The following is a 15,539-nucleotide window of genomic DNA, read 5'->3' on the forward strand; positions in this document are numbered from 1 at the left end:
TGTTCAACTACCAAAACGCAATGAGAACTCAAAGCTACCATCATATACTCATACTAATTCATTTGCATGTTCTTCCTGGGTCTGCGTGTGTTTTCTCCGGGTACTCCAGTTTCCTCCCACATTCCAAAAACATGCATGGCAGGCTGATTGAACACTCTAAATTGTTCCTAGGTGTGCGTGTGAGCGTGGATGGTTGTTTGTCTCTGTGTGCCCTGCGATTGGCTGGCAACCGGTTCAGGGTGTCCCCCGCCTACTGCCCGAAGACGACTGGGATAGGCTCCAGCACCAACCTTGTGAGGATAAAGCTGATCGGAAAATGGATGGATGGATGAATATAGACTGTCCTTATTATTTTTAAATGTTTCCATTACGTTTTTACATTTGCTTGAGCGTTTACAGGCCCGACAGTAATATATCTATCACTGTTTCTGTGATGGTAATTATTGAAAGATGCTGTAAATGTCAAACGTGTGAGCATCAGATTTAAAAACTACATACATAGTTTGTAGTCTATTTCCAAATATGTAAGTCTATCTATTTGGGTGAATTCTTTATTTATTTATTTATTCGTTTCATCAACGTTGTACATTTTGTAGGTTTATGAAGTTCAGTCAAGTTGACATGCCTAAGTCTACGAGGCCCTTGCCACATCCAATATGGCGAACGCGCAGCAAGGAGTAAAGCAACTCAAAGTGGAGTCGATGCATGCAGTTGTGTGCTTAAATTCAAAGTTTTTAAAAATATTGTTATTGGCATTGATTCTAAATTACAGTCTCTATAGTGTCTAGTCAATTGCTATATGGTCTTCTCAATGACATGCATAATTGGCATAAACTGTAGTGAATATTTGGCCAGCTATCAGTGAGCTAAACTTACAGGATAACGTTGCTAGTTTCACAGTTCACAAGCTAGCTTACCTGTGTCTGAGCGATCAGAGCAAACGTTGTTCTGTCCTTTACCTTTTGAGTTGCAAACCTTGCATCTTGCGATTGACGTATTCCCGATTTCATCAAAAAGGTCATCCTTGAATCCATATCCATCTCTGGAGTGTCCTCTGTGGCACTTGCTAATGGTGGCCCGGTCATCAGGTGCATAGCGCCCACAAGACAATAAAAATTAAGGCACACTGTATTTATTAGAAAACACAATGATTTGTCAAGTTATGGAGTCCAAGTCAAGGTCAAGTCAAGTCTTTCAGAAGGTTTGACCAAGCAAGTCGCAAGCCATAAAATCAGCAAGTCCAAGTCAAATGACTTGAGTCTCCCACCTCTGGTAAATACAGAACAACAATGGTGTATTTTACAAGGTTGAAGCCTACGGTTCCTTGAAAGAGAAGCTGCACAGCTCTGATTCAGGTCACATAACAACCTTACAGTATGTCACTCGCTGTTGCCAGACCATTCTCTGGCACGCCATCGTTGCACGCATCAAATTCAAGACACTGGTTCTTTCCTCCTATGTGCTAAATGAAACTGCTCCTCTCTGTCTTCCGTCTCCGGTATCCACCAATCAGATGCATTTACCCGCACCGTGGAACGCCACTATTTTCACGACTGAGCCCATGAAATCCATGTTCATCATGGAAGGCAGCCATACTGCAAGTCATCGAGAGCGAGCGAGTGATGCAGTCTGCATTTTGTTTCAATTTTTTTGTGCATGTTTCCCAGGAACGTCTGTTGCTCTCAGTGCTGCCAAGGCATGTTGCCATGGAGATGAAGGCTGACATCAATGCCAAGAAGGAAGACATGATGTTTCATAAGATCTATATCCAGAAACACGACAATGTCAGGTCAGTCGGGACACACAATGCCACACTGTTGCCTCTCTTTTGCCCCTTTTTTTTAAATGGTAGTCTCATTCATGAATGATGGCGTAAGATAACAGCACGTGTGGCCTGATATGACGGATAACAAGGTCACAACACAGTCCGCACATATACACGCCCTTACGCACGCACGCCGGCACACAGTCAGACGGAGGTTAGTATGGCTTGGTGGAGTGCAGCCTAATTAACACTAGTGAGGGAATACTTAATCACCAGCAGCCAAGGAAAGATAATTCCCAAAGATGAAGAACCTCGGCACAAATTCAATTACAGCACTCAGCCAACACATTGCACACATACACTATCGAAAACAATCTTATTCTTCATTCTGAAATGTAATTCTCTCATGTGCATTGATTGGATGTGATTTGATTTTCATCCTCAGTAGATCCGATCTATGTGGCAGACTCAAGCGATTTCTGTTCAAATTAATTTCTTGTTTGGCTTTTTCCATCTATGGTCTTTTGTCCGCATTATACATATTATGTAATTTTTTAATGACGTAAATTTGCAATCCTACACCTTAGTCTACTGTTGCTGTTGCTTGTCTGACTACATCTTCTGATGCTTTTTTTTACACTGCACCTGCTACAAATAAAATCATTTTACCTTTAAAGTCACACAAAAATGCAGGCCAGACATGCTAAACTACACACGCACATTGTTTTGTTTCTCTCATGTGGCCCAGGTTGCCACTCACATTTCCGTAGATGAGTGGACAGGTGCAGCTCAAAAATCAGAATAGTGTCGAAAAGTTTGGTTATTCCACTAGAATGTTCGGTTCTCATGAGCTGTAAAAAGTTGTAAAAAAAAAAGTCCACCGTGTGTGTAGTTTTTCACTTTGGGTATTGAACTACTGAAATGTAACATTGTCATTTGTTTCATATTCCCCTATAGTTTTTTTTTCATGAAATATTTATTGTTTTAGCTAAACAATCAAAATGTTATTTTCAGCACAATGGTCATGGACGTGAGTCACTTGAAAGTAGACGTTGGAGATAAAAAAAAAAAAAAGTCAGCTGGGATAGGCTCCAGCTCATCTACAACCCCTAATGAAGACAAGCGCTATAGAAAATGGATGGATGTTGTGCTCCCCGCTGAATCAAAGTATCAACAATAAACCTCATGTTTGTGTCCTTCTCAGTATTCTCTTTGCTGACATCGAGGGTTTTACCAGCCTGGCCTCCCAGTGCACGGCGCAGGAATTGGTCATGACACTCAATGAACTCTTCGCCCGCTTCGACAAGCTGGCCTCGGTACTGCTCCACACACTCATCTGACTCCTCACGACAATGTCTTACTGTATGTTGACACAAGGACTAGTTCGGGATAATAACGTAGGAAGTGGCGCGAAGAAGATTGTTATCAAAAAGCTGACTTTATATGTGCCTTTTGCATTTAAAAATTCTGTTGCTGGTCTATAAACCGCTGAATGGTTTAGGTCTTGATTACATGAAAGAAGGGATCTGAGGTGTGCAAACTCGGGTCAATCTTGGCGTCGCGGCATTTAGCTCTCATGAGATGGTGTATGTATTATATCATTAAACGATGAAAAAAGATGATGATGGTTTGAAAAATGAAAGAAAATATTGTAGATGCTTATGAGTAAATTTGGTTTCTTCTATTGTGCCCTATCACTTCCTCAGGAGAACCACTGTCTGCGTATAAAAATTTTGGGTGATTGTTACTATTGTGTGTCTGGGCTCCCTGAACCCCGTGCAGACCACGCCCACTGCTGCGTAGAGATGGGCGTGGACATGATCGAGGCCATCTCGTGAGTAGAAAGACAAACTGCAACACTCGTTTTGCTTTGCACCGGGGAAATAACATTCACTGATTGACCGTCTTGGCATTGTGTCCACAGGCTGGTGCGTGAGGTAACGGGAGTCAACGTCAACATGCGTGTCGGCATCCACAGCGGCCGCGTGCACTGTGGTGTCCTAGGACTCAGGAAGTGGCAGTTTGACGTCTGGTCAAACGATGTTACGCTGGCTAATCACATGGAAGCGGGAGGCAAAGCAGGGTGGGCGGAATAAGCACCGGCTTCCAAAAACACTGTCCAAGAGCAAACATGGACTCAAGTGCAGTTCTCACGGGATACCTGATCCTTCTGTCCCCATTTAGACGGATTCACATCACCAAGGCCACCCTGCAATATTTGAATGGAGACTACGAAGTGGAGCCAGGCTTTGGAGGGGAGAGGAATGCTTACCTAAAGGAGAACAGCATTGAGACTTTCCTTGTCCTCGGCTGCAGCCAAAAGAGGGTCAGTGCTCAAAAGCGACTTGATGAGGATGCATGTGCTAACAGATTGGGCGGTCGATGTGCTGTTCATCGTGGTAACGACACTTTATGGTGCAGCTTTGGATTTAGTTCATCAGAAAAGGTTACAGATTTTTCAGACTAAAAGGCGCATTGGATGATTTGGCGTTATCAATGAACAGTTTGATTTTTTTCATACATTTTCATTCATGAGGTGCACAATGATAAGGTATTATTCCTCTCTGTTAATTGGATTTGAAAGAATGTAGAATGTTATTGGAGGTATTTCCTGCTCACTGTGTTTACAATCACCTTTAGTGCCCCTCGACCCCCACCACTTTTAGGGCCCCCCTCCATAGGACATGTTTAACATCAAAAGAGGAACTGTTATCTGTGTTCCTGCCATCACACCAAATGGTGGGTAGTGGTGGTCTGGTCTCACCTCACTACTCCCAACTTCTTCCAGCCACACCGGGTCAGATGACATGTTACTTTCTTTGTTTCCAGGATTTGCATGAGAGGCGTACCTCCCCGCCTCTCATTACCATATTGTCTCTATATAATCTCAGGAATGTGTTTGTTTTACGCTTTTCTGACTGAAATCTGGAACCCTCAGGAGCCCGAATCGATTCGTAAACTGCAGAAAATAAATTAAACCCTTCGAAGGAACTGTTCATTGACTCCAGCCTGTATTTGGATAACCAACATCCTCATTGTCCGAAATTAACGAACACGTGGAGGAAGAGAAAGGCCCCTTTTACCCCAACAACAAGAATCAGAGATGCATTATCTTTGTGAAGCATTGTTATGTCATATAGTTTATTCTAATTGCGCCGTATGTTCATTTGACAGATTTAGCTCTATTATGCTAGGTTCAGACCAGGTTTGACGTGCTTTTGTTCGCATTTGACCGCAATGATATTGTCCCGCATTGTAACATTGGAAATGAGCCGCCAGAAGCGCTCAGCTCGCATTAGGTCTGACCGCAGCATGAGAGGACTACATTTCTCATTAATCTTAGATACGGAAGCAGGAAGTAGCTCGAGTTCCTGTGTGACAAAAACATGTCCCCCTTGCAAGCGATTAGATGCCGACGAGAATGTGAATGCGAAAGTAAATAGGAAGGAATTTGATTGGAAAGCCGACATTCATCCATACACAAGGCGCACCGACAATATTTGAGGAAATTAACACACACAAGCACACGGCCCTTCACAGTTGTTATGACATCCCCATCACCCTCAAATCATCTCATGCCATCCTCCGGGTAGCAACAGCTGTGATTTGTGGCAATAATTTCCTGGTTGCGTTTGTCGCAACTGGGCAACGCTTAACAGTTCACTTAAGTATGATACCTTTTTTGTATCGTATGCTAAGCTGCTACAGTTGCTTATAGGCACGTTTCTTCACCATCACACAGACATAGTTCCAGTCAGTATACAAGCCATTGAGATAGCTCAGAAGCTCATAAGAAAACGCAAAAAAAGACTGTGATCTCGAACCGATGAGCACTTATGTCTAGCGTGACGGACAAAAGACCTCTTCCGCTGCAGTTTGTCACTTGCGCTGTTGTTCTCAGCATGACAACAGTTGGCAAAGCCCTCATGTTTTTCCTCTCTGAGCAGAAGGAAGAAAAGGCGATGATGGCTAAGATGCAGAGGACGAGAGCCAACTCCAACGAGGGACTGATGCCACGCTGGGTTCCTGACAGAACTTTCTCCAGGACAAAAGACTCCAAAGTATTCAGACAAATGGTGAGTTCCTTGCCTTGTGTCGACATATGTCTTATGGTCTCGGCTTTTGCTGAGGGCTGTTTGCTACTTTGATAGTTCTTATCTTTGTCTTCTTCAGGGCATTGACGAAACCTCCAGTAAAGACAAGTAAGTCTGGCAAACGTGCGATAAACTGTTGGCATCCTTTTTCTGCTTCATTTGATCTGTTCTTTTTCAGCCGCGGCGTTCAGGAGACCATGAACCCGGAGGACGAGGTGGATGAATTCCTGGGACGAGCGATTGATGCTCGCAGCATCGACCAGCTGAGAAAAGACCACGTTAAGAAGTTCCTACTCACCTTTCAAACATCTAGTTTGGAGAAGAAGGTCTGAGACCCTTTTTTTAATCATCACTGGATGCTCTTTCAACTTCCACTTATCGGACTGCCATTTTTCTACTTTTTCAGTATTCCAAGAAAGTGGATGATCGTTTTGGTGGCTATGTGGCGTGCACTCTTCTAGTATTCTGCTTCATATCGTTCATCCAGATTGTTATTTTTCCACAGTGAGTAGCTCACATATTACTTTAAGATACTCCTGTGTGTATTGTTTGTCATATAATTAATTCTGGAAAGTCATGTTTATTTCTGTGCACTTAACCCAGTGAGACGTGAAAGGGGAGAGGGAATTGAGGCCAAGAGGGGGCTTCTTAAAATAAACCTTCAAGCCGGTACAGTTTTAATGTTTTACTGCACTCCCATCCTTCTCAGTAGATGGTCAAAAGAATATTTATGATCTATTAATTCAACAAGTTTTTGTTTGATACGGGAGAGTTGTACTGCCCTAATGTACACATTCTGCAGTGTCAGGGAGTTACTGAAAGTCTTAAAAAAAACATTCTCGCTTTCACATACGTCACTCTTCACACACGCTGTACCGTTGCCAGAACATGGCCCCATTTGTCCCCCTTCACACAATAACCAGCAGGACACATAGTACTCCTGTGACTAACATTAAATTGACGCCATTTTTACGGAAACCAAATACAAACGTTTGAGTGGTGACGCTCAGCTTAATACTTTGAATAGGTCAAGGTTTGCTGACGTGCACCCGTGTCCAAATCGGGCGCCATTTTTCAATCGAGGGCCACTTTCTTCTTGTAGCTCAATGTTTGATTGGCAATTAATGACAACCCCTCACCTGCAGAAGTTCTTCAAACCAGCTGTGAGTTGAGTGGCCACTTTCACTTTGATCATATTTCCTAAAATAGTGGCCTTCACGTTCGTGGTGTGTGTGCTGAGTGTGTCGTTGACTTGACACATAGAATAGCCCAAAATACTACGGAAATTCTGTCAGTTTAGGTGCTGTCGTTGATGATTATTATATCGCTCGATTATCCCCTTCAAACATCAAACATAGGCCAAAATAATCGGCCAAGTGGTGTATGTGTGACGCAAGGCGTCTAATTTTGCGTAGGAGCGGGCTAGACGTCGTTTTGGTATTTTTGCAGAAGCACACAGCTTGGTGCAGTATAAAACGGGTGTTTTGTGCCGTTGTGGGTGTGAACGCAATCAACTTGTTTTGCCGAGAATGGAGGTGTCTCCTCTCATTACCTTTAAAATCGAGAGGCGCACAGTCCTTGCAGGATGTCGAAATGATGATGTCAAATTGGTCTCGGAGATCACAGATCTGTGGGCACATGGAGACTCCCTTCGACCCTGATGGTACATGTCGTGTGTAATAAACATGAAAATAATGCGTTCGGTCAATTTATTTCTGCAGCTATTTAGAGAGTGATGCTGTTGTTATATTTATGAATAAAAGAGGATAACGTCCATCACAGACATCCCCGGAGCTCGGAATCTGCCGAACTGCACCTCCATCAAATTGACCAAAATCACATTAGACTGCCCGCACCAATACTTAGACGTGATTTCATGAAGCGTATTGTTTAGCCTAATTTCAGCCAACCAAATTATCAGGTGCACTGGGCGCATGTCAAAGGGAATAGGCGGGAACGCCCAGCATAGCACACAGAGATGAAGCAGATTCTCAGACGTTCTCACCGAGGCTTGCATCGGCACAAAAATCAGGATTCACCAGTTCTTACTCTAGAGCACTATCGGGTCCCTCATTTCAATTGGGAGATCTAGTCCTCACTGCTGTTTAGTAAATAAACGCCCCTGCCACGCTATCAGGAAATACAATAGTTGAGATTAAAGCAGAGGAATAATCCCAAGCGTTTCTCTAATTCTCCTGCTTCTTGCAGCACTCCGGTCATGCTGGGAATCTACATCAGTATCTTCATCATCCTGGCCAACATCCTCTTCATCTGTGCCATATACTCTTGCATCAAGGTACTGAAGCAGAACTCATAAAGACGCATACTTTCTCCACTGGATTTGACGTGATCCGATTCTTCTTGTTTGTCTCACAGCTCTTTCCTGCTGCAATGCAGACAGTTTCAAAGAAGATTGTCCAGTCTCGCACCAACAGCACTCTAGTTGGAGTGTTTACCATTATCCTCGTCTTTATTTCTGCCTTTGTCAACATGGTACGATTGAAATCGCCCTCCCACAAAGGGGGAAAAAAAAATGAAACCACACTTTGTGTCTTTGGCTTGGTTATAGTTTGCATGTGACACCAAGAGCTTAGTGGAGTGTGTTGCGGAGAACTCCAACACCTCTACAGCCATGGTGACGCCCTGTGTGATCCGCCGATTGAATGTGTCTGTTGAAGGGGGTCTCGAGATCTGTCCCAGTCAAGGCCCCTCCTGCCCCTTTCCCGAGGTGAGCGGTGACTCTATTGCAAGTCCATCGCGTGCCGCCTATTAACCGTGTTTGTTCTAGATGCCAATGAGTGAGGAAATGTCACATTTGCATTTGTGAGCGCCGTAGTTGATAATGCTCTCCTGTTTGCGGCAGTACTTCAGCTACAGCGTGCTGCTGACGCTGCTGGCCTGCTCAGTGTTCCTGCAGATCAGCAGCATTGGGAAGTTGGCTCTGATGCTGCTCATCCAGCTCACCTTCCTGCTACTGGTCGAATGGCCGCAAGTAGCACTGTTCGACAATGCAGACCTCTTTGTCACCTCCAATGCCATGTAAGTGCAATGCGAGGGCACATTCCGGGGAAGACCAGGATGGAGTTTCTTTGTATGCATGTTGTTCCAACGGTTGCTCAAATTTCATTTTCGTGCTTCAAAGCAAAATTCATTATTTTAAAACTCAACAGAACCCACGGCGAACAACAGTGATGGGCAACTTAAATGCTGGAGGGGGCCACAATTTTTCATCAGTGCTGCTGGGGAAGGGGGGGGGGGTGCACACACGATCATGGACTTACATGCTCTTAAGAAATACCATTTTTGGTAATACATTTTTCACTACATGTATAATAGATCCACTACCCGTAACCAACAACAAAGGGTTTGAAGCAGACAACAAAGTAACCACATGCCGTATTTTCCCCCAGTGCAAAGGGCTCTCTTGCATGAAAATTACCGTTAAAGCACAGCTTCAAACTGCTCAACAGAAAAAGAAACATTAAATGCAAGAAATCATTTTGTATATTTTTTTGAAAAAATCAACTCACTGAAAATGTTAATATTTTTGAGATACTATGTTTGTCCTGCGTATCATTACAAATAAGCAAAAAAGAAAAAGAGTAATAATTCTAGTGTTGGCAGTATTAAACCCAATATAAGCACAACTACATATCTGCCATCTGGGGGTGGTTGGTGATATTACAACTTTAACGACAGTCCACCCTTACATAGTCACAGTTTGTCACCTGTGGATTGACATATTTGCAGATTTAAGAAATTTATATCTTTACATATTTTGCATTTTGCTTGTTTTTTTTCTGGGATTTTTTGAACCCTCCTGTTCGTGCATTGTCTACAGAAAACGTATACAGTATTGAATGTTTCTCAGCATTTTTTTTTTTGGTCGGTTTGGGGAAAAAAATTTTTTTTCCCTTTTCTTTTCCCCTTTTTTCCCCCCATCAATAAGCCGCCAATCCCTGACATGTCAACCAAGAAGTTTTTGGATGTTACTCATTTCTTGTAGTTTTATGATTTCTAACATCGTTTCTCTGTTGTCATTCTAGCGATCTAAATGAAACAAGTACTCAGTGGTAAGTCTTAACAATCTACTACTGATGAAATCGAACTTGTTTTTCCACATCACAAGACCTAACTTCCTTGCGTTTTTGTGTTAGGCCTAGTTTCAATGAAACTTCCAACCAGTGGTGAGATACCTCAACTCCATTTTGAGTTTCTATCAATTGTCTGCCGCCTGGTAACGTGTCTGCCTTTTTACAGCCCATTTGTTGTGACCAAAGTGTCCCTGAGGGTCATGACGCCAGTGATCCTCACAGTCTTTGTGCTGGCACTCTACCTGCATGCACAGCAGGTCGAATCCACAGCACGCCTCGACTTCCTGTGGAAATTACAGGTACCTCGTATGTCCACCAGAGAGCGGCATAATAAAACTTTCAGCTGCTGGAAAAGTCTTTTTATTTTTTTTAGCGTACTGCGCTCCTAAATGTGCAAGGGCTCCCTAGTGGAATGCTGTTCCTCCTGTTGCGACCTGAATGTGCTACTGCTAACACAATAGTTAAATTAAAATGAAAAAAAAACCCTTTGACTTTAGCTTTAAATATGAAACAGTCAAAGAATGATGGCAACTGAGCATACCTTTCCCATGTGGCTGCACAGTCTACTGTATTTCATCACCTCCAAACCTTGCCCTCATAAAAAAGCTTTCTTAATTTTTCTGTCGCTTTGTGGTTCTCTATGTTGCTTAGTCCAAATAAATTAGGCCACTTGACGGCTTCCCATAATAGTAATCTCCCCAACTGAAATGAGCAACAAGAAATGTGACGCGAATGTCTATTTTCTGTGGACCCACAAAAAAAAAAAAAATAAATCACCCATTTTATTCTGAAGTAGGGCTGTCACTGTCAAATATTTTAGAATTGGTTATTCTATTGATTATTCTATCAATTAATTGAATAATCTGATTCAATTTAATTTTCCGTTAAAATGAATTACAAAAACCATGACTGTTAATTAAGTAATTATATTTGTTTGTTTAGTATGGTTTAGTGATTGAAAAAAACAAAAACAAACAAAAAATAAGCAATATCACACTTCCTCTTTTCCCTCTCAGGCCACTGAAGAAAAGGAGGAGATGGAGGAACTCCAAGCCTACAACCGTCGCCTCCTCCACAATATTCTGCCTAAAGACGTGGCTGCACACTTCTTGGCACGTGAGCGGCGTAACGACGAGCTCTACTACCAGTCCTGTGAGTGCGTGGCGGTCATGTTTGCCTCCATAAGCAATTTCTCCGAGTTCTACGTAGAACTGGAGGCCAACAACGAGGGGGTGGAGTGTCTACGTCTGCTCAATGAGATTATCGCTGACTTTGATGAGGTACCAACGTCTGCAATGCTCGGTGTGCCGGCACGACAGGTTTCACCTCTTTTGTGGGTCATTTATTGGCAGATTATCAGTGAGGAGAAATACAGGCAGCTGGAGAAGATCAAGACCATTGGCTCCACCTACATGGCCGCTTCCGGCCTCAATGACTCCACCTATGACAAAGAGGGCCGAACACACATTACCGCACTGGCTGACTACGCCATGAGACTGAGGGAGCAGATGAAATACATCAATGAGCATTCATTCAACAACTTCCAGATGAAGATAGGTAAAAACATGAGATGGTCTTAATTTTGGCCCCTCCGCCATGGCAATAAATGGTTTGTGTGGTACTTCTTTTCCTTCAATATCCAGGTCTGAACATCGGACCAGTGGTAGCAGGGGTCATTGGTGCACGGAAGCCTCAATACGATATCTGGGGAAACACCGTCAATGTGGCCAGCCGCATGGACAGCACAGGTGTACCGGACTGCATACAGGTGGGTTGCATGCTAACGCTTCTCGTTTCCCAGCTCACCTGTGACCCTAACGAGAAAAATCGCCATGGCTCAAAATATATATTTTTGCTAATCACTGTCTTCATTTGGGGAGCAAGGTTTTGAGGAGCTACTAATAACTACCGTATTTTCCGCACTAAAAGGCGTATTGGATTATGAGGCGCACCTTCAAGGAATGGGCTATTTTGTAATTTTTTTCTTATATTGGACGCACTGGATTATAAGGCGCAATGTACAATGCATCCACTAGGTAGGGCTACACTTCTTCTGTTCGACTCGAGAAAACGTAAATTAACGTAAATTAACGATTACTTCAATGAAACTACGAAAATTGAAAATAATGCATCAAAACAGAAAATCAAGCGAGGAAATGACTAAATAAATTCTATCGCACCCCTCCAGAATTTATTTTGGCATTTCCTTGAGCGCAGCACCAACAGAACGATCAGATGTCAGTAAAATCCAGGAGACCGGATTGTCTCAGAAGTGTTTGTTATTTATTCCTTTGTTGTATACTGTATTCACAAATGAGGAAATCACAAAATAAATTCTGTAGGGGGGCTATAGAATTTGACTTGCATAACACATTGACCCTCGACACCGAATACATATGTCCCGGTGCAATGCTTCAGTTCGGCGCAAAGACTCTCTTCCTCGATTAGTAATGAAGAACCCATTGGGGCTGCTGCGCTCTGCGCCATCTCACACGACAGAGGGAGAGAAGGGAAATCTGACAGCCACTCTGCTGATTATTGGGAGGAATATTTGGCACAAACACGACGTAACGAGTTTGCACTCAGCGATATCTGTCACATTTGGCAGCTCTGCGTTCAGCATTTGTTTGATTGAGACACAAGATATGCGAACTTCGACTCGGAAATTGCGATGCGAAACCGCTTATTTTGAGCCTTAAGCGCTGTTGCCAACTGATGGATGTTCTTTTCGACTTCAGCACATCCTCGCGATTCATCTCGCGCAATCACTGCCAGCGTTTCAGCTTCCTGTTGCTCTGCTTTGTCTTGCGCCGTTCTCAGGTGACAACAGACCTCTATCAAGTGCTGGCGAGCAAAGGCTATGTGCTGGAGTGTCGTGGGGTGGTTAAGGTCAAAGGTAAAGGGGAAATGACAACCTACTTCCTCAATGATGGCCCACCCAAGAGTTAGCAGCCGTGGCAACAGCAGGTGGCTACTGCAGGGACACAGCACCGCTGAGTGAGGACTCACAGAGTGAGCAAATGGCTACAAACAACTGGAAACGCCATCACTTGAATCCCAAGTCCGGAGGGGGGAAGTGTCAGACTTTCAATGGAAACATGCACTTGAAGAAAGACAAATGTCTGATTTGACGGCCTTCGTGGCACATCTACAACTCAAAAGACTGACATTTTTCTCATGTCAAGCCTCTGTCGGGCTTCTTGAAAGATGCAAAGTCTGTTTATTTCAATCAACGCCTTTTAGCCTGTGTCAAAAGAAGATTTTGCGCTGTACATAAGGCTACTTTCTTTTACGTCTTCATTTTGCTTTTTACAGGAATTAAGAAGAGGTACTTGTATCTGAGTTCCGGATGAATTATTTATTACAAACGTGTTGTGCAAAAGGTCCTTTATGAAGAAGTGTGACGACATAAAGCTCGTGCACAAATATCCAGTTTACTACACGACAATAAGTGTGTATGTACATGCCTATTTGTGGATGAATATATGTACAAAATGAGGAGGATTCTATTGACCAAAGACGAAAGTATTTACTAAAAGCAAGGCAAGAGATGTCACGGGATCTGTTCTGGCAAAAGTCAGCAACGTTTGTTAGGCCTGAACCTTGTGTCTTCTTGCCCAGCTGCTGGCAGTAAAGACTGCTTCATTGTTTTCGTAAACTATGTTTTAAAAACAAACAAACAAAGAATTATTTATTTTTGTCTGTCATTCCAGCAGCAAGGCGCATCCGCTCTAAATTATTATCGTGCCCTCAACCTCTAGATGACTAAAGACGACAAAGGATGTTTTAAAGAAGGCTGCATTTGAAATGTCTATTTTTCATTTGTGCTCTCTGCGGTGTACAAGTGGCTTCAGCTGGGTTTCAAGCGCTTGTTTCACAACATTATTGGTTGCTTTTTCAGAGTTGGAGCCACCACTATCCAGCTGGCTAAAGCCGTAAGAGTATGTCAATCCCTCCTTCGCCTTTTGGAGGTGTACCGGTACTTTTGGGGCAAATAGAAGTTGTCAGCAAAGCCGTTCCGAAGGAATCGGGGAGAAAACTTTGGATGTCAGCGCAGCCTGATTTAAGAACAAGATGAAGGAAAGATATCTATATTGTTTTGACTGAATACTGTGCTTTGTAATCCTGGAGGGGCAAAACTATTTTCACTGTGAGGTTTCTATTCTTCAGCAAAACTGCTTTCTTGCCAAACATAACCGCTTTGAAGCATATCTTATGGTGGTACCTTCAGTTCAGTTTTGTTTGTTTTAATGTAGGGTCATTTTTGCCACTTCCGTATTTATCGTTTGTATATTCTTAATATTTCGATGACGACGATGATGATGATGATGAATTCTAATGCTTATTATGATGATTCCATTCCAGTGAAAAAGGATCAAAGACCAGCACGCTTTCTTGTTCAACGTCTGTGGTGAAGCTGAAGCTCACGGGTAACAACTGCAGCCAATGAATTCTGTCATTCAGACGTGATATACTATACAGTATTTCCACTGGCCGTCGGTGCGATCATGTACAGCAAGTAACAACTTGGCTGCGTGCTCACATAAGCATAGCAGCAAACAGGTTTTTGAAAGATTCACTGTGCTTCTTCTTCTTTTCAATTCTTCTTTTTTTTTTTTTTTATTGACACTCCTGCAGTATTGTAAATCTCAGTCGGGCTTTAAAGTGATGTCTCCTTTCCACACAACTCAACAGAGAACAGAACATACCGATATTTCCTGGCATTATACCACTATGTGGTGGGGGGGGGGGCAGCACATATTTTGTCAGGATCAATTTCTTCAGTTCATGTACCGGTATTATTTTTCCAGTCTTTCAGCAGCATTTTTGCTGACGGCTGAGTTTGATTGCCTTAAGTTCATTGATGACATTTATGAGAATAACGCTATACAGGAACTGTGCCTGCTGGCCCTTTCTGGACTTCCGATGGCGAGAAAAGAATAAGGGCTTGTTGAGAATATTCTCTGTGCAACAGCGCATCATCACCCACCTTTTTTTTTTTTTTTTTGCCACAAGCGAAAGCCCTGACTCGACTCTTTTGCCGCACTCAACGGCCGACAAACAATTTGTACCAAAGCCAGCTCATGCGACCTTGCGCTTTTGGTCCCTGTTTTGTGGCTTTGTGTTGTCAGGTGTGGCAGAGGTGCCAGAAGAAAGCAATGTAATGGACAACAGCAACTAACGAGGGAACTGTGACCAATAAAGAATGATTCGTCTTAAGTTCATAGGCTGGACAAGTGTTGATAAAAATGTGCATTGTATGTATTTATTTCAATTGGCTGTCCATGGACTTCTGTTAATTGTTCAATGCTGGGATGTTTTTGTGGAGCAGGAGAAGGTTGTCCCCACACAACTGAAACAGTATTTTCACTCAGGCCTGACAAAGAACTTTCTGTGCTTGTTTTGTTTTATTCGTATTTTCCCTGAGTTGGTGGAGCTGGGTGGGGTGTTTTGCATCGAATGACAAGAGTTGAGGACTGACAAAGAGAAAAATAAAATTCCCCCTTGAAGAAAGAAAATCCAAATGGAGATCAATGGCTCATTTGTATGTTTTCACCTATATGCCGATACGTGCTGCATAAATGT

The 15,539-nt window shown here is 43.0% G+C and overlaps 1 protein-coding gene across 1 annotated transcript in view; it reads left to right on the forward strand.

The window, feature by feature from the left end:
* LOC147210687 (adenylate cyclase type 6-like) overlaps positions 1–15,478 on the forward strand; it is a 35,772-nt gene extending 20,294 nt beyond the window's left edge. Inside the window, exons 5-24 of the mRNA XM_086114802.1 lie at positions 1,668–1,789; positions 2,970–3,081; positions 3,472–3,599; positions 3,690–3,848; positions 3,950–4,091; positions 5,713–5,841; positions 5,939–5,967; positions 6,038–6,185; positions 6,266–6,363; positions 8,068–8,155; positions 8,236–8,352; positions 8,429–8,587; positions 8,723–8,898; positions 9,906–9,932; positions 10,017–10,046; positions 10,120–10,252; positions 10,970–11,233; positions 11,306–11,510; positions 11,597–11,721; positions 12,774–15,478. Coding sequence (XP_085970928.1) covers positions 1,668–1,789; positions 2,970–3,081; positions 3,472–3,599; positions 3,690–3,848; positions 3,950–4,091; positions 5,713–5,841; positions 5,939–5,967; positions 6,038–6,185; positions 6,266–6,363; positions 8,068–8,155; positions 8,236–8,352; positions 8,429–8,587; positions 8,723–8,898; positions 9,906–9,932; positions 10,017–10,046; positions 10,120–10,252; positions 10,970–11,233; positions 11,306–11,510; positions 11,597–11,721; positions 12,774–12,902 — 2,520 coding nt within the window. The 3' untranslated portion in view covers positions 12,903–15,478. The remainder of the gene's footprint in view (positions 1–1,667; positions 1,790–2,969; positions 3,082–3,471; positions 3,600–3,689; positions 3,849–3,949; positions 4,092–5,712; positions 5,842–5,938; positions 5,968–6,037; positions 6,186–6,265; positions 6,364–8,067; positions 8,156–8,235; positions 8,353–8,428; positions 8,588–8,722; positions 8,899–9,905; positions 9,933–10,016; positions 10,047–10,119; positions 10,253–10,969; positions 11,234–11,305; positions 11,511–11,596; positions 11,722–12,773) is intronic.
* The last annotated feature ends 61 nt before the right edge of the window (positions 15,479–15,539 follow it).

Source organism: Hippocampus guttulatus, chromosome 1 (genome assembly GCF_054856545.1).
Source record: "Hippocampus guttulatus isolate MCC_2025c chromosome 1, RoL_Hgut_1.0, whole genome shotgun sequence".
Taxonomy (NCBI): domain Eukaryota; kingdom Metazoa; phylum Chordata; class Actinopteri; order Syngnathiformes; family Syngnathidae; genus Hippocampus; species Hippocampus guttulatus.